The sequence below is a fragment of the Neomonachus schauinslandi genome, chromosome 15 (genome assembly GCF_002201575.2).
Source record: "Neomonachus schauinslandi chromosome 15, ASM220157v2, whole genome shotgun sequence".
Lineage (NCBI taxonomy): Eukaryota > Metazoa > Chordata > Mammalia > Carnivora > Phocidae > Neomonachus > Neomonachus schauinslandi.
Window position 1 is genome coordinate 40089283 of NC_058417.1, and position 19710 is coordinate 40108992.

General features: G+C 58.9%; 3 protein-coding genes across 5 annotated transcripts in view; 1 reads left to right on the forward strand and 2 right to left on the reverse strand.

The window, feature by feature from the left end:
* Positions 1–19710, forward strand: part of LOC110573273 (signal transducer and activator of transcription 5B) — an 871639-nt gene that overhangs the window by 697697 nt on the left and 154232 nt on the right. The gene's annotated exons all lie outside the window — the stretch shown is intronic.
* DHX58 (DExH-box helicase 58) lies at positions 2529–10706 on the reverse strand. Its single transcript, XM_021681699.1, has 13 exons — positions 10680–10706; positions 10320–10488; positions 9904–10105; positions 9320–9510; positions 8481–8597; positions 7765–7891; positions 7386–7577; positions 6540–6793; positions 5869–6018; positions 5620–5781; positions 4508–4698; positions 3343–3439; positions 2529–3042 (listed from the first exon to the last, which is right to left on the reverse strand). Exons 2-13 carry the CDS (start codon positions 10485–10487, stop codon positions 2857–2859), a joined length of 2037 nt encoding a protein of 678 aa, XP_021537374.1. The 5' UTR covers position 10488; positions 10680–10706; the 3' UTR covers positions 2529–2856.
* KAT2A (lysine acetyltransferase 2A) lies at positions 11483–19397 on the reverse strand. Of its 3 annotated transcripts, none has more exons than XM_021681698.1 (18): positions 19016–19397; positions 18752–18875; positions 18266–18411; positions 18070–18159; positions 17600–17781; positions 17314–17505; positions 16359–16465; positions 16108–16218; positions 15879–16015; positions 15583–15791; positions 15269–15395; positions 13783–13893; positions 13180–13323; positions 12829–12943; positions 12701–12737; positions 12558–12621; positions 12345–12429; positions 11483–12165 (listed from the first exon to the last, which is right to left on the reverse strand). In XM_021681698.1, the coding sequence occupies exons 1-18, from the start codon at positions 19352–19354 to the stop codon at positions 11972–11974; spliced, it is 2514 nt and encodes an 837-aa protein (XP_021537373.1). In that variant the 5' UTR covers positions 19355–19397; the 3' UTR covers positions 11483–11971. The 3 variants fall into 3 exon arrangements, with proteins under 3 accessions (XP_021537373.1, XP_044777630.1, XP_044777631.1); XM_044921695.1 differs by having other exon boundaries at positions 13174–13323; XM_044921696.1 differs by having other exon boundaries at positions 15879–16018.

A 19710-nucleotide genomic window follows, 5' to 3' on the forward strand; every position in this document is an offset into this window, starting at 1 on the left:
ACCCTTAGGGAGTGATGGGGGTGACCCAGACATCGTCTGTTCTATGGATAAGTGAGGAGGTGTAACAAATGATGCGGGTGCCCTGGGCTTACGGGAAAACCCAGGTCCCAGCTCAGCTATGCACTCTTACCTCATTTACCCATAGAACAGACGATGTCTGGGTCACCCCCATCACTCCCTAAGGGTGGGGAGAGGATGCTGCACCTGGATGAGGCCCAGGGCACCCGTCAGTCAGTGGGTCCTCAGCGGGAGCCCTGCAGTCACTATCCCCAACCTGCTCTCCTGCAGAAAGCTACGTGCCTAATGCCGGGCTCTGTCCCTTCTCATCCCTCAGAGCCCACCCCAGCATCAGGGATAACCAGCCGGGAGCCTCTAAACTTCTCCAGAGTTTAGTCCCACCCGCTAGATGCCCAGCCTCCGTGCGCAGAGCCAAAGGGTTGTCCTTTGGGGTCCCCCAGTTTTGAGAACAGGGCACAGGACAGGTGGAGGGGGCTGCCTTGTTCTCCCCGCGCTGCCCTCGAGGTCCTCAGCGTGGACCAGCCCGCGTCGCTGACTTACCTGCAGGGCAGAGACGGAGCCCGCCGCGGCCACCTGCTCTCGCTGCGCTCCGGAGCGCGGCGGCTTGGGGCTGGCCGGGGGAGCAGGCGGGGCCCGGGAGGGGCGGGGCCCGGGAGGGGGAGCCGCGGCCGAGCCCCTCCCCGAGTCGCGGCCGGCCGGGTGGGCGGGTTCATTCAGGTGGGCAGAAAGCGAGGAGAGCTTCTGGGCCACCAGGGAGGGTCTGGAGCTCTGGCTTATTGAGGGCTGAAAAGGTAGGATGCCTGCGTCCTGAGAACCCCACGAAATCCCCTGCTTCGGGCAGCCTAACCCACATGAAGACCCTTCCCCAGAAAAAGAAAGCCTAGGAACTTCTCGTGGCCATCCTAGCTCAGGAAAGCTCTCCCAGCCTGGCAAGGTGGGTGCGAGATAGGTCACCCCCTCTAAAGTCAGGGTCCCTCATCCAGGGGGCAGCTGTGTAGGGGTCCAGGCCACGGGGGACCACTAGGTGCCAGGTCGTCTTTATCCTCCATCCATCTCTCTGCAACACTACCCCCTGCCCCGAACGCCAGCTCGAGCCCCTCAGCTGTCACCGTTTAGCCCTGGAATGACAGGCGTCCAGACTCCATGCGCCCAGCCGCATTCAAGGCCATTGAGCTTAGCACCCCTGGGCCCCTGTCCCCCCTCCCTCTGCCCCCAGTCGCTAATTTTATTGACCTGTAAAAGGCACGTTGCTGGCAGGGGAGATAACTGAAGGCGAAGTGGGGAGCAGATGGGTAGAAGACAGGCCCCAGGAGGTGGAGATGTGACAGCAGGGAGAAGGGTGACTTCTGGAACCAAGGCCAAGGGACACCGGAGATTAGAAGGAAGACAGGCCCGGGGGAGAGGGGTACCCTTTGGGGAGACGGAGACCAGAGAAACTGGAACTGGAATTTCAGCCTCCATCAGACAAGAGACAGACTGGAGAAAGAAGGTGCTGGGGAAAAGAGAGGGCTTCATTTCCTGGTCTACCCCTTAGGCAGGACCAAGGATGTAGCAGGAGGGAAGGTGGTTAGACGGCGGGAAGGACAGCCATCCTGCTCTCAAATCTCTGCCCTAGCCCCCTCCCTTCCTCTTGAAGGTGACTCCTGCCTGCTGGGCCTCTTACTACAGAAATAGCCCTTTCCCTGAAGAATCAACCTAGATCTTGCCTTTCTCTCTCTTCTTTCTTGTTAAAATGAGAACAGAAAATTTAGGCCTTTACAACTTCCCCCATTCCCATGCCTACCTGAGCACCACCCCTCAAGTCCTGGATCTCAGCCTCTCCCCAGCCCAGGGAGGTGACCTGGGGGTTAGGGGAAGATGGAGGGGGCACCACTGGGGTTGGAACCTCTAATGAGGTGGAGGGGGTGGGGGGGCCTCACATTCTGGATCGCTCTCAAATTTAGACTTGTGATGCTCTTTCTAAATAAGGTTACATGAGAGCCATAAAGAGGGTTGGTTAAAAAAACAAAACAAAACAACTTTAACATTAAAAATATACCACAAAGCAGATCAGGGGAGGGGAGGGGTAACTTGGGAATGAGGAAACTTTTGAGGGTGATGGCTATGTTCATTATCTTGATTGGGGAGGATAGTTTAAAATTTATCAAACTGTATACTATAAATATGTACAGTGTATTTTATGTCAATTATACCTCAACAAATCTTTTTAAAATACTTTTTTTTTTTAAGATTTTATTTGAGAGAGAGACGGAGATAGCGAGAGAGAGCATGAGCGGGGAAGAGAGGGAGAAGCAGCCTCCCCGCCAAGCAGGGAGCCCGATGCGGGACTCGATCCCAGGACTCCAGGATCACGACCTGAGCTGAAGGCAGCCGCTTAACCAACTGAGCCACCTGGGCACCCCACCACATCTTTTCTATAGCAATTTTCTACTAGTTTATTTTCAATTTATGAGGAACCTGAAAAAATTGAAGGGAAGGAATGTCAAGGGGTCACGGGAAACTGTGTTCATTGCTAGTAGAGTGTGGCCAGCTTCCTGCCCCAGTTTCCCTCCCAATCCCCCCAACCTCTCCCTCCATCTAGTGCATTTGAGTGTCTGTGGGTGTGAGGGGGGACCTGGGGCCGAGCTGCTTCCCCAGTGTGGGAGTCTGAGCCAGCCTGGGCGCCCCAGGTTCCGCTGTGGCTGGTCAGCATGCCACCCACCCCCAGCCCCCCACACACCCCCGAGCTGATGACTCAGGCGGGAGGGGCTTGGAGGCAGGCTTTGCCCAGGGGAAGACAGCGGCTGCGGCTTCTCCTGCCCCCTGCAGCCTGAGGCGGGCACTGCAGGGACAAGGTGCTCAGTCCAGGGAGAGGTCCGCCAGGTTCTGGGCACAGTGCTGCAGATAGTCGAAGTCAGCCACTGGGAAGGGCACGCGGGACCACTTCTTGGCCTGGACTCTCCCTCGGGGTGTCTCTAGAAGCATGCTGCGGACCCTGAGCGCCGGCAGCTTCACTGACTTGTAGATAATCTGCAGACCCCAGGCCTGAGGATGGAACAGAGAAGGCTGGGTTGGGGTCACTGTCCTCAGACTGGGCTTCTCTCCTCAAGGTGGAGGATCCATGAATGCAGGGCCTGTGTCTCCCACCTCAGAGCTGTCTCCCCAATCACAGCACGGGCTCCTGAAGATAGCAGTTCGATCTCTCTCCTCTGACTGGGGGCTCCTGGGGCGGAAGCTGCTTCCCCCATCGCAGGGAGGGTGTCCTGATAGCAGAAGGCTGGGCCTCCTCTCTCAGACTGGGGACTTCTGAAGACTGTTGTTAAGGGTCATGGCCCCAACACTTACCTCCCCACAGTTCCTGCAGTGAATGGTACCCCCAGGCCTCCAGTCCTTGAAGACTCTGTCAATGACTACAGCCCCTCGGGAGACAGTGTAGTAGATCCTGGAGGGGAATGGGAGTCAGTCCTCATGACACCCCCCCATCACCCCCGAGCTCGCACCCTCCTGCTTGCTGGGCCTCTACCTGGGCCTCAGGCTCTTCTGCCTGCCCAAGAGGCACAGAGACCTCCCAGAGCCAGGAGATCTGCCCTCCAATAAGCTCTGCCCGTGCAGCTTCATTGCGTGCCCTCTGCTCACGTTCAGGCCTCGGCAACACCCACCCAGATGATTCCCACAGTCCCCCAGCGATCTCCCAGCTCCACCCTTCCATCCCATGCCATCTTCACTCCCAACCCACACCGTCCTTCTGCCAACTGCCAGGGTGATCTTCTAAAAATGTAAATCTGACCTTGACTTTCCCTTGCTCAAAACCCACCCAAGACTCCTCACTGCCTATGGGATGAGGCTGGACTTCCAGGCCTGACCCTGGCGGCTCTCCACAGGCCAGCCTGTCTTCCTCAGAGTCTCATCCTTCACGGTCCTTCCCACTCAAGCCAGCCAGAGGCCACGCTGGTACATCATCCCTGCCTGGGCTCATCCCACCTTCCAGCCCGATCCGTCCTGCAAGACCCCGCTGAAATGCTGCCTCCTTAAATGAGAGAAGCTGGTGTGCAGATCCTTGGCCCCATGGCCTGGCATAGAGTGGCTCCCTAATAAATACTTAATGAGTGGATGGACGGATGGAGGGGGAAGGTTACCCTCTAGGGGACAGAGGATGAGAGGATGGCTCAGGGACAAGCAGCCCCTCTGTCTTCAGAGTAGGTGGGACGGGGGGGGGGGCCGAGAGCCCAGTTCGTGGCATCTCAGCATTTGGTGTCCTGAACTCCAACTCTCGCTCAACTACACAGTGGCTGTGGGAGCCTGGACAAGTCCTTTCGCCTCTCTGAGCCTGCAAAATGGGGTGGTGATAAAACCTGTCTAACCAGCCTCTTGAAAATGCAGACTCGGTACCTGTCAAAATGCCATTTCGGCTCCCAAACCCTCAGAGCACGGTCTGGATGGGAGGAGTTCTCTGTCCCCCATCACACCCCTCCCTCCCTCTCATCCTGCCAGCCCCTTCCCCTGGTCTCACGAGAAGTTGGGGTTCACATTGACGTGGTGGGCATCCTCCACCTTCCGCAGGTCGCTCCCGTGACCCACGGCCACCATGCAGTTGACACAGAGGAGCTGCACCTGTTCGGCCAGGAACTGCTGCCGCTGATTCTCCCGCTGGGCTGCCCGGGCTGCCCGTTTGACCATAGCTGCCCGCTGTAGGTCCTGGATCTGGAGTCAGAGGGGACACCAGACAGAGCTGGGGACACCGGGCAGAGCTAGGGCCCCCCAGGCCTGACCCCTGGAATGCTCTCAGGGTCTAAGGGCTCGCAAAGACCTCAGATCATAGTACCCAGAAGGGACTTCCCTCAACTCTCCCTGGAGCTTCGAGAAGCAGCTCTGTGGAGAAAAAGAATATGGAGCAGGGGCAATGTTGGGAGCAGGGTGAGCTTTGTGGCCGAGTCTCTGCCTCGTCTTTGGAGGATTTTGTGCAAAGCTGCTTCTTTGAATCTCACATGGGGCATCACTAATAATTATGCTGGGATGACAGGGGTACACAGGGATCGTCCTGGGTGAAGCTGGACAACGGTGACCCTGCCTCAGGGAAAACTGATTTAAGTCCTGGTTCTGGGCTTATTCTTTTTTTTTTTTTAAAGATTTTATTTATTCATTTGAGACACAGAGATACAGAGATAGAGAGAGAGAGAGAGCATGAGCAGCGGGGGAGACAGAGGGAGAGGGAGAAGCAGGCTTCCTGCTGAGCCAGGAGCCCGACGTGGGGCTCGATCCCAGGACCCCGGAATCATGACCTGAGCCGAAGGCAGATGCTTAACCATCTGAGCCACCCAGGTGCCCCTGGGCTTATTCTGTGCACGTGACTTTGTTTCTCCCTGCCCGGTGCTGGAAGGATCGTAAGACAGCTCTCACAGATACACAAAGTATTTGGTGAGGAGCCACTGCCTTCCCAGGCAGCCCCATCCTTGGCCTCTAACCTCCCCTCCATTCACACCTCCCCAGGTGGGCCACGTTAGCCCCTAGAGAAAGGGGAAGCAGGGGTGTGTGTGTGCAGCCAGAGACCTTCCAGGCAGAGCATCCTCAGCACCCCCACCCTCCCACCCCCCGGCCCACACGGCGTGCAGGCTGCCCGCAGACCTTGGCCTGGTACTCAGCCTGGTCCATCTTCTGCACGGTAGCCACGGCCCGCTCCATCAGCGTCTCCAGCACCTCATTGGTCAGCTCCCGCCGCAGCTCCCGGCTGCCTTGGGTTGCCACAAAAGAGTATATACTCTGACCAGCCCGGGCGCGGCCCCTGGCCTGAGGAAGCAGATAGCAAGGGGCCTGAGTGGGCCTAGGGTCTCACAAAGATCTTTGAGGGCTGTTGGCGACACAGGGTTCACGCACCTGGACCATGGAGATCTCGTTGGTCAGGAGCCCATAGCGTACCACCACGTTGCACCGGGGGATGTCCAGTCCCTCTTCTGCCACACTTGTGGCCACCAGGAGGTTCAGGGTGCCAACCCGGAACTTCCGGATCACTTCTTGCTGGTCTCTCTGGGGTGGGAGAAGAGAAAGAGGATGGTACACCAAGTGGGTTGCCTGCCCTTCCGCCAGCCCAGCCTCACCTGGTTCAACAAGTTTGGCCCCTTCGGCCCCTTTTCCTAGGGAGCCTGAGTCTCCACCACTACCCCCAGGACCTTGCCCGTCTTGCCAGTGGACCAATCACCTAACCCCCGTCTCCCCTACAGACTCTTTAGGGCCCCCACCTGTCCACGCTAGGAGGTCTCAGGGCCTATTCTTCTCCAGCAAGGGACCCCAGACCTCTGATCCTCTGTCCTGCAAACATTACTTATCTCTTTCCCTGCAGATCCCTCAAGCTTCAGCCTCTCTGTCCCCAGGGACCGCTAGACTAGGAAAACCTCCAGTCCTGGGGATCTCAGTGTCCACCTCTTCCCCCCAGTTCTCTGCCCTCTGCCTGGGGAAATCAGTCCCCCATAGCTCTGTGAAGACTCTATCCCCACCCCTTCCCCTCTAGGAACTCCCCCAGTCCCAGCTCCTTTCCTCAAAGCCCACACCTGGGTCATATGGCTGTTCTGGCTACTGTTCCCTGCGCCGATCAGCAGGTCAGCCCTCATGTCCACGGTCTGCAGGCCCGGCTGCTGCCGGAGCCAAAGCAAGAGAGAGTGAGCGCTCTGGCGGGTCTGGGTGAAGATGATGCCCTGGGCGCTGTCGCTGCTCCCAAACTGCTCCCGCAGGATCTGTTCTAGCATCTCCAGTTTTGGGTTCTCCAGGCTGCATGTTGCCAGGTGGGCCAGCTCATTCTTGTAATCTGCCAGAAAAGCCCAAAACAGAGGCACGGGATTCAGGCCTGGATGTGGGCACGGCATGCATGGGACAGGGTGTGGCCCACGGGGACAGGATTGCAGGGGGGTGGGGGTGTAGAGGGAGCCTGAGGATATCTGCTCCCAATTCTCCCCCGAGCGGCACCAAGACGACATTCAAGGACACGCTCTGCCCACCCAGCCAGCCTGACACCAGGGGCCTACAGTATAGATTTCTTAGCAGACATACCTCGGACCTCAGCTACCCAGGATTAACTCAACCTCAGGTCCCTTCAGAAAGATCCTTGCCCCGCCCCTCAGGCTTGCTGAGGCCTCTAGCCTCAAATGCCACTCTCTGACCACCTCCCTTTCCCAGCTTAAAGGTACCACACACCCCAGACTTTCAAGGGACAGTCCCCCAACTAAATGAATTAGTTTTCATGTCTACACAACCCTTCACAAATGAGGGCATACGTCTTTTGTCCTATCCACCGCCTTGACCCTCGGTTAGACATACAGGGTCCCAGTACCCTCGTTGGCCCCTTGCCAACCTGCGTTGGCGCCGATGCCCTGGTCTAGTCCAGTTCCCGCGAGCCTCACCATCGAACAGCGCCAGCAGCCAGCGCTCGGCCTGCAAAACCTGGGTCTTCGTGGCGCGCTCCCTGTCGTAGAAATCCCGCAGCGAGTCCAGGGCGTCCACAGGACGGACCGTGTCGTGGACGAGCAGCGCATCGTTGTAGCGCCGCAGGTGAAGTGCGTACACCCGGCGCTGCTGGAGGCCGGCCTCGGCCGCTGCGGACGCGCGGGAGGGAGGGGGCGCTCAGGGCCTGAGCGGCCACGCCCCTCCAGGCCTCCTCCCGCCTAGACTCCGCCCCCCGAGGCCGAGCTCCGCCCCAAAAGGCTTCACCAAGGCACGTCCCGGCCTCCTCGCCCCCACCCCGCCCCCCGCCCCCCGCCCCGCGCGGACGGCCCCTCTCACCAGCCTGGCTCAGCTCCATCACCTGCTGCTCGTAATTCTGCGTCCCGTAGTCCTGGCTCAACTCGGGCATCTCCAGGCGGTTGTGGATTCGGTCCATGAGCTTCTTCAGTGTGTCCCCAAACGGGTCCTGGATGGGAAGAGGGCGTGAAGGGATTCCCGTACACGTGGGGGTGGGGGGCAGTGAGCACCCAGTGAGGGCGCTGATCTCCGCTTGAAGCTGCACGGCTCCTGCTGCCACGTCGGTGTTTGAGAAGAGGAGCTCCAGAGAGAAGCCCACTGGGCTGTGAAGGAGGCCCCGCTGGAGGCTGGGGTCAGGTGCCTGCCCCTGGCTCCTGCTCTGCCTCCACCTCCTCCGCGCCCTTGACCTCTGGCCTGAGCACAGCGATGTCTAAGTCCCTGTGCGGCCTTGCCACAGCAGACGCCAGAGTCTGCGCCGCCCAAGAGCCTCAGCACAGAGGGCCCGAGATGTGTGGTTCGCAAAGCACCCCACGGGGTTTCTACAGATGCCCACAGAGGCCTCGGAGTCAAACCAAACAGCAGGCTGTGGGCACGGGCTGCATCTTCCCCATTTCACAGAACGGAGAAAGAGAGACTCAGAGAAATAAGCAAGTAACCGGAAGTCACGGAGCTCGTGGGGGTGGAGGCAGGGCTCAAGGCCAGGTGCCCTAACTTCACACCAGACCCCACCTCCACTCCCCACCCCGCCTTCCACTCACCTGGCTGCGCCTGCAGCAGAGGTTGTACTGTTTGCAGGGCTGAGGGCTGTGCTCCTGCAGCTGGGGGCGGTAGGTCTGCGGTGACATGATGCGCCACGTGTCCAGGTTGGCACAGAGCTGGGGCAAGAGAAAGGGGTTCACTCGAATGGGGGAGAGCCCTCTGAGGACAATGGGCAGAGTTCTGAGACAGGGTAGATCCCAGCTGCAATTGAGCAGGGCCACTGGAAGTGGGGATTCATTTACTCAACAAATATTTATTGCTCGCCCTCTCTGTGCCCAGTGCTGTGGTAGGTAGTGGGGATCCAGAGTCTTACTTTGGAGTTGGGGAGACAGGTGATAAACCAGTAAAGAGTAACAGAATGGGAGGGTTTCAGGCAGTATTAATGAGCTCTGAAGACAAAATTGGATGACGGGACATGCTGTGGGGGTGACCAGGGAAGACTCTGAGGAGGTGACATTTAAGCTGTTCCCTGAATGACAGGAAGGAGCCAGACAGGTCAAGTGCAGGGGGAAGGGCATTCAGGGCAAAAGGAATGGTGAGCACAAAGGTCCCGAGAAGGATGTGATATGCTCAAGATCCAGAGAGAAGGCTGGCAGAGTAGGAGTGAGGTGTGGGGAAAATGAGGTTGGAGAGGTAAGCAGGGCTGGGTCCCATGGAACTTTGTTAAGCCACCGTATAGAGGGTGGGGTCTAACCTAACCGAAGCTCAGTGAGAAGCCACTGGAGGCTGGAGTTAAGAGCCTGGGAGAGCCTGGGGAGGGCTGCTGGGCGAGGGGCAGGCCGGGGGGGCGGGGGGGCGCTGGTGGAGGCGGCGGCGGGGTCACAGGGGCCCAGCTGACCTGCAGGATGTGGTCAATGGCCCCATTAAGCGTGGAGGCCCCACCAGTGCCTGGGGAGGCTGTGAGACCCAGCACCTGGGGCAGGGGCCGTGTCCTCTGGAGTTTATGCTCTAGGTACCGGCTCAGGATGATGTTGTAGACGGTGTCTTTGTGCGTGTGGTGACACTCATCCACCACGAGCAGGGAGAAGGCTGGGGACACATGGGGCAAGGCTGTGACCGACATCTGCAAAGCCCTTCCTCCCCCATAAGCTTTTCTGCATGTAGCCCCCACAGGTCATCTCACTCCTTCCTCCTTTTACAACTTGCAGCCAGGCTCCAGAGAGCAGCCTAGGCAGGGGTGACCTACCTCCATTTTACAGATTAGTCAACTGAGGCTCAGCGGTGGTGGTGGTTGGGGGGACTTGCCCAAGATCCCGCACCATAGCCAGGCCTACTTCTACGAGGCCATATGCCAGGGTTTGGTGAATGGGGAACCCTTCACTGCCACCAAATGTCCCAACAGCTCTACCAGAAGAGGTGCCCTGGGGGTTGCAGGTAGGGTGCCTCAGGGGCATACTCTCCGCCCTCTCTCACAGCCCTCACCATTGAGCTCCACGTGCTCCTCCTCCTCGGGGCTGGTCAGCGCCATCTGTAGCAGCTCAGCCGTGCAGATGATCAGATCATGGCTCCGGGCCAGGTGGCCAAAGCCAGCTCGTGGCCCCATGTCCCCACTCAGGGTTATAATGGCCCAGCATTTGTCCAGCATGCGGCTGAACTCCTCACGATGCTGGCTTACCAGGTGCACCTGCCAATGCAGAATGAGGTGCAGAGAGGAAGCTGGGCTGGGGGCAAGGGGGATGGGGAGGAGGCAAGCTGACCCCCCAGGACTTGGCTGGGGGCAGGAATGGGAGAAAAGGCAGGTGAGCTTAGAGATGACCACAGCAGCTCCTGAGTTCTGGAGGGTCTTGGGAGACACCTGAGGAGCTGAGGCCCCAGCAAGGGGAGTGCGGGCTACTCACCCGGTTGACCAGTACAACCACCTTGGCTCGGTCCACAGTCTCTAGATGCCTCTTGGCCACATAAGCAGCCGCCCGGGTCTTCCCAGCCCCCGTGGGCAGCCATACGATGATATTCTTGCCCTCCAGGGCAGGCATGATCACCTCCCACTGGTAGGGTCGCAGCTCCATTCTGAGAAGGGAAGGAAAGTCAGACCCCTGGCCCACCTGGCCACCTCCCAAGCCCGGCCCCCTCCCCATTGCTGGCAAGCCGTCTTGTGCAGAGACCTCCCCATCCGGCTTGAGGGAGGTGGGGGAGGGCACGGAAAGGATCTACCAGGAACCTGATCTGGCCAAGACAGGTGGGAGTAACACAAACTACACCTGACTTCTGCCCTGTCGGTTCTTATCTGCAACACCTGCCGAGGCGCTGAGGTGCCGAGGGTGGCCGGCTTAGCTTAGCTCTGAGCCGAGCCGGGTGCTACTGGGCTGTGCTGAAATCGAAAACAGAAACTGAAACTGAGGGAGGAGTCAACTCGGGCAGAGCTCAACTTTAGCAATCTCCTTTCCCCTTCTTCCCCTTCCCCACTCTGTCCCCCTCCCCCAGAAAAGCTGCTGGAAAGCACCCTTTCACTCCTCCTGGGTCCTACAGGCCCCTCCCCCGAGAGCCCAGTCTCCACCACCCCGCCCCGCCTCCACTCCTTTTGAACCAGCTGCAACCATGTCCAGGCAGGGCAAGGCGGCCGGGTGGAGACTGGGACCCCTGCAGCCCCCACACCTGGACCAGGAGCAGCCAGCAGTGGGGAGAAATGGGGGCTGCAGCAGTGCACGTGCCATCACCCCAGGAGCATGGGACTAGGCAGGAAGCTGGCTGGGGAGGGTGGCCCCAGCACCATCTGAGTTGTTGTGTTTTTTTTTTTTTTTTAAGATTTTATTTATTTGAGAGCGAGAGAGCACAAGCAAGGGGAGTGGGAGAGGGAGAAGCAGGCTTCCCTCTGAGCAGGGAGCCCGATGTGGGGCTCGATCCCAGAACCCCGGGATCATGAGCCAGCCAGGTGCCCCATCCATCTGAGGTTTAATAGGCTCCAGTTCTGCAGGAGGTCCAGGCAGGAACAGGGTCAACCTGCTAAAGTTGAGGACCCTACTAAAGAAACAATCACACAGAGGAAAAAAAAAAAGAGCTTTATTGTTCCCTCTGAGGGATTAATGCCAGGAAATGGTCCCCAGGCCCCCCACCCCTGGGGGACAGACAGAACAGTGCAGGGTGAGGGGTGAGGCCTGGCCCCTCCAGTCCCAGTTGGACTTCCAAACACTGGAGCCCCCTCCCTCAAGCTAAAATGGGCAGTCCCGACCCTTGAGGAAACAGTGCACCGGACTCCACGGCTCTGTGGGGACAGGGCTGGGGGCCACCGGGGCTGGGAAGGGCTTATCCTTAGCCACCAGCCACTTCAGAGGGGCTGAACCCCAGCCCCCGGAGACCCCTCCCCAAGGCCAGATACAATGAAAGCTCAGTCTGCAGGCGTGGGGGCGCCCGCGGATCCAGAAAGGGCTGCAGGGCCCGGGGGCTGGAGTGTCTCAAGCTGAGAGGCACGTGGGCGCCAGGGCCGCCCCTCGCAATCGCATCAGGACCCGAGGTGGAGACAGTCCAGGTCGGGGCTGCGGCCCAAAGCCAGGCGCTACTTGTCGATGAGCCCCCCCTCCTTGAGCTTGAAGTAGAAGAACTTCTCCAGGGCGCTGGCGCAGCGGCAGTACTCGCTGTCTGGAGGGTTGTACTCGCGGCAGTTGGCGATGACGCGCTGCAGGTCGGCCACGAAGAGCTTGCGGGTGACGTAGTAGCGGCTGCGCAGTCGCTCCGTCATGGTCTTCAGGTCTGGCACAGCAGGGGGCAAGCGCGTGCTTTCAGGAGGCTGCGGGGGAGCGGCGGGGGGGGGGGGGGGGGGGGGGGGGGGGCAGGGGGGGGGGGGGGGGGGGCGCTGTGGGGCCCAGGGAAGGCAGGAGTAGATTTGGGGGCGGCAGTGGCAGGACAGGGTCAGGATGGAGCGTGCTCACCGATAGGGAAGCGGATGACCTCGTAGTAGTCAGGGGCCTCGGACTTCTTCACAGGCTCCATGAAGGGCCAGGCGCTGGGGTGCGACTGCACAGGAAAGCCGAGCTGGAGCCGGGCCCACTGCGCCCCCAGCCCAGCCTGTGAGCACCACCCACCCCAGAAGGGGTCGTAGCCACTGGTGCAGGGACCCCCAGGACGGAACCTCGTCTCCCCACCTTGATCTGGGCCAGCAAGTTCTTGAGGGTTGTGTAGAGCTGGTCTGGATCCTTCAGCTCCTTCCTGGGGCGAGAGACGCCACGTCTGAGGCCCTTGGTCCTTCTGCCTCCCGCAAAACCCTCCCCCTCCACACAACACTCACCCCTTCTCCTTCCCCAGTGGCTTCCAGCCCGTCTCTCCTGCAAAGTGGGGAGTGGGGAGAGCATCCCTAAGAATTTGAAAACACACCCCAAGCAGGGTACCCCCTCCCCGACCAAGACCCCTGCTCACGAATGCCGGGGACACTCTCCACAGGGATCTGCCTCACACCCTCCTTGAAGCAGCTGAGCCCAGGGTAGACCTTTCGGATCTGGGCCTGCTTGCGCTCAATCAGCTTCTTGATGATCTGAGGGAAGGCAGGGTCTGAGGGGCCAACTCCAGCCCCAGGAGCAACCCTCCCAGGGCCATAGTCAGAGGCCCTGCCCCTGACCTCCTAACTTCCCTGAGGGGCAAAGCAAGAACCAAGATCCTGGCCCACGCCCATCTCACACGTGCACGTACGTGTGGTACACATCCACACGTGTGCTCACCCCCACATGCACATGAAAAGCCCCAGGGTTGAGTGCGTGCACACACACACACCTCCTTCTGCTTTTTGATGATGTGGGACAGCTCCGTGTAGGGGATCCGGGGATTCAGCTCACACTCCATCAGCGTTGCACCCTCATAGTCCTTAATGTAGCCCAGGTAGCGGCTCTTGGGCACTTTGATGTCCTTGGAGAAGCCCTAGGGAGTGGACAGTTATGACCCGATCTGTCAGCAAGGCCCTTCCAACTTGAATGACGCCTCCCCCAGAAGCCCCCTGAGGGGCTGTGCGGGCCGTGTCCCCTTCTCCCGTTCCCAGATCACCTTCTGCGGTAGCTGGTACAATGCTCTGTGTTGTGTGGGCTCAATCTGTCCCCAGAAAGGTTCCAGGTCAGCTGCGCCCTCCCCCTCCCCCATCCAGAGCCTCCCAGTTCTTCCAGCCTGCAGCACTGCCCTGCAGGCCCCTCCTCCTCACTGGGGCGGCAGCAGGAGGCCTGCAGATGGGCGCGGAAGACTTCCCTGGAAGACTTCCCCGTAGGTGCTATAGGTGCAGGTGCCGGATGGAGCAGGGAGCATCCCACCCCATCCCATCCGCACCAGCGGGCTAGAATGACCCCTAACCCCAGGCAGCAGGCAAGTGTGGGCGGAGGCGAGGGTCACCTGCTTTTTGAAGTAGCCAATGGCATACTCATCTGCGTAGGTGAGGAAGTAAAGAATGTTGTGTTTGATATGATACTCCTTCAGGTGGTTCATCAGGTGAGTCCCATAGCCCTGCGGGGGAGGAGAGCAGGGCTTAGCAGAGGGGCCCAGAGCGGAGAGCAGACTGGATAGGAGAACGGGACAGCCCGGGGACCCAGGACAGGGAGGACGAAAGGCAACTGGCAGAGGAAGGGGCGTCTGTAGGAAGAAAGTGAAGGACACTGGGTTTCTAAGTGCTTACTCTCGACCTCGTGTGATGCCTGGTACTTTACAGACCACCTCTCAAGTTAATCCATAAGATAAAATATTTTTATCACCATTTTACAGAAAAAAAACAAAAAACAAAAAATAAATCTGAAACTCAGCTATGTTAGAAAATGTGTCCAAGGTCAGCCAGCCAGCCACAGTAAGGCCAGGACTGAAATCCCAACCAGGAAGTTGCCATCCACATGCCACTTGGTTCCTAGTTCCTGGGCCTCAGAATTAGGGGGAAAGGGAAAGAAGAATCACAAAGGCCCTAGTCATTTCAGATCTGAACCCTGAAGAGCGAGCATCTCTCACACACGTCAAGACCTAAGGGCACCATGCAAATCTGGCTTACATAAACCAGGAGAACCGGGGACCCTACCAGCTGTGGGTTGTGGTCTGTTGGGCCAATTCAAGGACAGAACCCAGGACTATCACCCAGCGCAAGGCTGATAAAAGATTATTAACTCCCCAGCGTATGTGAATGTTTTTGTGATGAAGGAAATTCAGGTCCATTTAAAAGTATTATTGAAAAAAATAATAAATTAAATTAAAGCGTTATCGATAGGGGTGCCTGGGTGGCTCAGTCGGTTAAGTGGCCAACTCTTGATTTCGGCTCAGGTCGTGATCTCAGGGTCGTGAGATCGAGCCCCAAGTTGGGCTCTGTGCTCAGCTCGGAGTCTGCTTGTCCCTCTCCCTCTGCTCCTTCCTTCCCCCCCAACCCCTACTCATGCTCGCATGCTCTCTATCTCTAAAATAAATCAATAAAATCTTTTTTAAAAAAATAAAAAGCTGGGGCGCCTGGATGGTTCAGTCAGTTAAGTGGCCAACTCTTGATTTCGGTTCAGGTCGTGATCTCAGGGTCGTGAGATCAAGCCCTGCATTGGGCTCTGTGCTCAGCAGGGAGTCTGGTTGAGAGTCTCTTCCTCTCCCTCTGCCCCTCCCCCTGCTTGTGTGCTCACAAGCTCTCTCTCTCTAAAATAAATAAATCTTAAAAAAAATAAAATAAGGGCAGTATTGATTTTGGAACTCTACTTGTCAACAAGTGTTTCCTTAATGCAGTTACCAAAGGACGACTGCCACCTTGTGGGGCTGAGAGGAACTGCCTGGCCACTGAAAGAAGAGCGGGAGACAGCTCGGACCCAGCACAAACTCCGGAGCAGGTGGTGGGATGGGGCTGGGGCCAGGAACACGCACTCACCTTGACCTGCTCATTTGAGGTGACGGCGCAGAAGACAATCTCTGTGAAGCCCTGAGTGGGAAACATGCGGAAGCAGATCCCACCGATGACCCGCCCATCCTTGATCAAGGCCAGAGTCTTGTGCTTCCTAAGGGGAGAGGGGACAGGTCACTGCCCCTACCTGTTCCCCAGATGCCGCCCAGGGCCCTACAGCCTCAGAGGCCCAGGCTGTATTTAGTGCTGGGAGGGGAGGAGCAAGCATTCCCACAGGTTGCAGGGGTGGGGGCAGAGGACAGGCGTGGCGCCCCCAGGTTGGGGCTCTTCTGGGGACGCACGGGTCAAAGACGAGGCGGGCGATGTACTCCTTGGGCATGCGCGGCAGCTGGTGGGAGAACACGTTCTGCAGCCCCACAAGCCAGAGCAACACGCGCCGGTTGGCCTTGGGCGTCAGAGAGTTGCCGATGACGTGGAACTCGATGATGCCGCGGCGTTCCTCCAGGCGGGCAGTCTCGTCCCGGGCTGCATTGGCTGACAGCAGGCTCGTCTGGGCACCAGAGGAGAAGTGGTGAGCTGGGGCCTCAGACTGGCGAGGCCCCCTCCCCACACGGTTCCGCAAGCCGGGCTGCCCCACCTCAGGCCCCAGCATGGCGGCAGGGTCAGTGATGGTGAGCATGACCTCGTTGACCAGCTCCATAGGGATGTCGCCCATTACGCGAAGCCGCTTGGCATCCTCCAGGGTCAGGTTCTCTGGGAGCTTCCTCTTCTCACCTGCTGGGAAGGTTGGCAGGGTCTCCGGTGGACAGCAAGAGAGGTTAGGGGAGGGCTGAACGAGAGTCAGAGGTAAGGGGTCAAGTACCCACCTGGCATGGGCTCGGCCCCTCCAGAATCCAGGCTCAAGGAGCTGTTGCTGCCCCCACCCATGGTGGGGCTGAAGATGGGAGCATTGGGAACGACTGCCGCGCTAACCGTAGCTGAGAGGGAGTGAAATCAGGGGGTGGGGGGGGTCACAGGTGGTGGTGGTCCCAAAAAGGAACCTCCCCCCAGACACACCCTCCTGCATGTCCCCACGGAGGCCAAGCTGAGAGCCTGAAGAGACTGCTGTGGCACATACCCGGCCTGGGCACCAGCTGGGTCCCCTCTGAGGGCGGCATGGTGAAGCTGGACTCCCAGATCGGAGAGTTTGCCCCATAGATCTCCTCCTCCAGCATGGACAGGAATCTGTGGGGAGGGTACAGGCTGTCTCGCAACTCTGTCCTCCAACCAAGGCAGTAGCCTGGGCCAGACACCAGAAGAACTGGAGGAAGGTCAAAGAGACCCTGTTGTGAGGGAACTGGGAGCCGAAGAACGGAGGCAGGCTTCAGACTAGGGGGAGACGCAGTCTCCGGCCTCTTGGGAGCCCCTAGTCAAAGGCAGAACAGGGCAGTCCAGGACAGAGATCAGAGGCCCAGTTTGCCATGGTGTGCAGCACATGGGGACAGGGTCTGAGCTGGTGCCATCCTGAACTATGGGGCCAAGGGCACAATTCACCCTGGGCCTCAGTATCCCCTCCTGCCATCTCATATTCCCAGCTGGCGGCAGAAGGGGCCCTGAAAGGCCTGCGTTAGTCAGTGGAGGCTTGTTACACTGGGAAGCTATGAGCCAGGTTTAAAACGAGAGGAAGGTGTAGCAGAAGGGAAGGAAATCTTACAGAAAGGACTACAGTAGGAGTGGAAATGGGTTTCACCTCAAGCGTGAACTCTGGTTTCTTGGCACGCTGTGCTGGGAAGGATTCTGAGGCCGTGTCCAGGCCCCGTGGGAAACAGTTAGTCACATCTACCAGGGGCATGGGCAGGGGTAATGTTAGCACTCGGGCCATGTACCTGCCATCCCCAGACTAGTACACGCAAGGGCAAATGCCAGCAAGTTGCATCTGGGCCCCAGACAAGTCTGCCAGGTAGACACCCAGATCCCAGAAGGCTCATGGAGGGGAAGGAGGGACCATTCCAGGAAGCCTTCCTGGAAAAAAGGGGACAACAGGGAGGATATGAACTTGGGGAAAACTCCTGATCGGCCAGAACGAGCCTTACTTTGGGAAGTGGGTGAGGATGAGGGTCCTCTTCTCAGGCACCAGCTTGTCCTTCTCCACCCGGAATTTCTCCAGCAACTGCCGCCGGGTCACCGTGAAGATGGAGCGGAGGAGGCTTCGCCCAAAGATGTGAGTGGTCTCATAGCGGGGGAGGCTGTCACAGCTCTGGGGCACGTGGCAGTAGCAAAGCCATCTGCGGGCAGTGGGGAGGTGGGAGGTGAGAACGGACACGCTGGACCCAGGCTGGGCCTCCAAGCCTCCCCCCTGCTGGCCCTGGCTAGGCCTACCTGGTATAATTGACCTTGTAGGTAGCCACATCCTCGGCCTGAGACCGCTGCCGAAACTGGGCAGGTGTCTCAAGTTTCCAGTAGTTAAGGCAGAGCAGGAACATCTTGGAGAGCTCAAACATCGTCTGCCGCTCCCGAGGAGCCAAGTGACTAAACTTGTACTGCACAAAGTTCAGCACACCCTGAGAAGTGGGCAGGGAACAAGACCAGGAAGGAGATGTGAGCAGCCAACAGGGGTTTCTTACCCAAAATCTGGTGCTTCCTGAGGGCAGGCTAAAGCTCTCCTCTCACTCTGGGGCTCTCTGTGAAGAAAAACCCTGCCCCCTTCCCACCCCCACGCCCCTCTTGAGCCCAAAACATCCTCCCTTCTCTGAACCTATCCCTTGTTCTCAGCTTGAGGAAGATGGGGAACATAGGCTCCTTACTCCTCCAACATGCCCCCAATTCTCTTACCACCTTCCTCATCCCACCTGCTCAATATTAGGCTTCTCAAATGGGGGACTGCCCAGGGAGCCCTCCACCACAGGCCGGGTCATCTGCAGGATGCATTTCCGCAGGAGCTAGAGGAAGAGGAAGGGGGAGGAGTAGAGGTCAGTGGAGCTCGGAGCTGCAGACTCCCCAGGCCCACCTCCTTTGCTCACTCACACTCACTTGGAGGAAACTCACCTTGAAGAGGTAGAAATAGACCTGCTTAGTGTCTGTGTCCTCCTCTTTGTGAACAGACATAAACAGATTCTCCACGTCCACCACCATACCCAGCAGCCGGTTAATCTCATCCTCTGACACATTCTCCAGGTGGGACACGTGGTCAGCTGTAAGAAGGATAGGTGGTAGGGTTGGAAAGAATGGAAACATCACCAGAGCTCCCTGCCCCTCTTCATCACCAGCCAATTTACAGCCTCAGTCCCTCCAACCAGTGTGACCAGAAATGAGACTGGCTGCTCCTACGTGAGCCCTTGGGTGGACCCTGTCTCTTCTGGGCTGGCAAATTTCCTGTTTCTTCCTTGAGAGAATACATGCTCCCAACCCAATCCCTCCTTAAGGAGGCATTTTTGGCTCCACAGATATAGTTCTGTGGCACCTAAATCATCCTGTCCAAGCAGGATCCTGCACCTGCCCCCGCCCCAGCTCCAAGGGCACTACCTGCCTTACCCAAGGGGTGCTCACAGCTGCGGCACAGCTCGCTCAGGTTGGCAGCTGGCTGCTGCAGGTCCATGCGGGGTGCAGTGGGGGGCTTGGGGTTTTTCCAGCCATTACACTTGCAGGTTTCATTGGCCTGGCGGCAAAAGACTCAGTCAATAGTCCTGTAACTGGGGACGGGGAGCCGATCCCCAGCCACAGATTTGCCCCCATTCCCACCCGAGCCCCGGGATGCCCCAAGCCCCGCCCCCTTCTCACCCCAGGCCCCGCCCCCACCTTGCAAGCCGAGAAGACCCCTAGCTTCTCAAGCTTCTTGGCGCGCGGCAGCCCCCGGACTTGCGCCTTCCTCTGGCTGGCGCGCTGCTGCTGGCTCAGACCAGGTCGAGCCGGATCCCCTCCGCTCCCGGTCCCCCCACTTCCTACCCCGGGACCCCCAGTCCCTGTGCTGCCGGCTGGCGCTGCAGCTGGGGTGGGGGCTGGTGCCGGAGTGGGAGCCGGAGTCGGGGCTGAAGCCGGGCTGGGGGCAGGAGTCGGAGTTGGGGCAGGGGCTGGAGACTGAAGGGGACGGGGCTGCGTGGCCGGGGCCGGGGTCGAGGCCTGGGAAGGTTCCGCCATGGCCTCCCCCGCAGCGGAGCGCGGCTCGGCGCTCCCAGCCCTAGGGCCGCATGGGCAACCGGCGCTCAGTGCGCAGGCGTCGCTGCACCGGAGCATGATGGGAGTTGTAGTCTTCCACTGCCGCTCCCTTAGCCTCCAGCTTCCAGACTTTTCTGTCTTGTTTTTGGGTCCCAGACAAGCAAGTGAAGCCTGAGCCATTACCCCAGATTGGCTCCTCCTGACTTCTAATCTCTCTTTGAAGGCCTCCGGGATAGTGAAGATTGCTGTTTTCTTGGGGACTTGGAGAAGCATCTGAGAAAACAGGCTTCTGTTGAGGGGAATCGTGGAATCTGCCCACCTCCCAAGCCTGGGGGTAG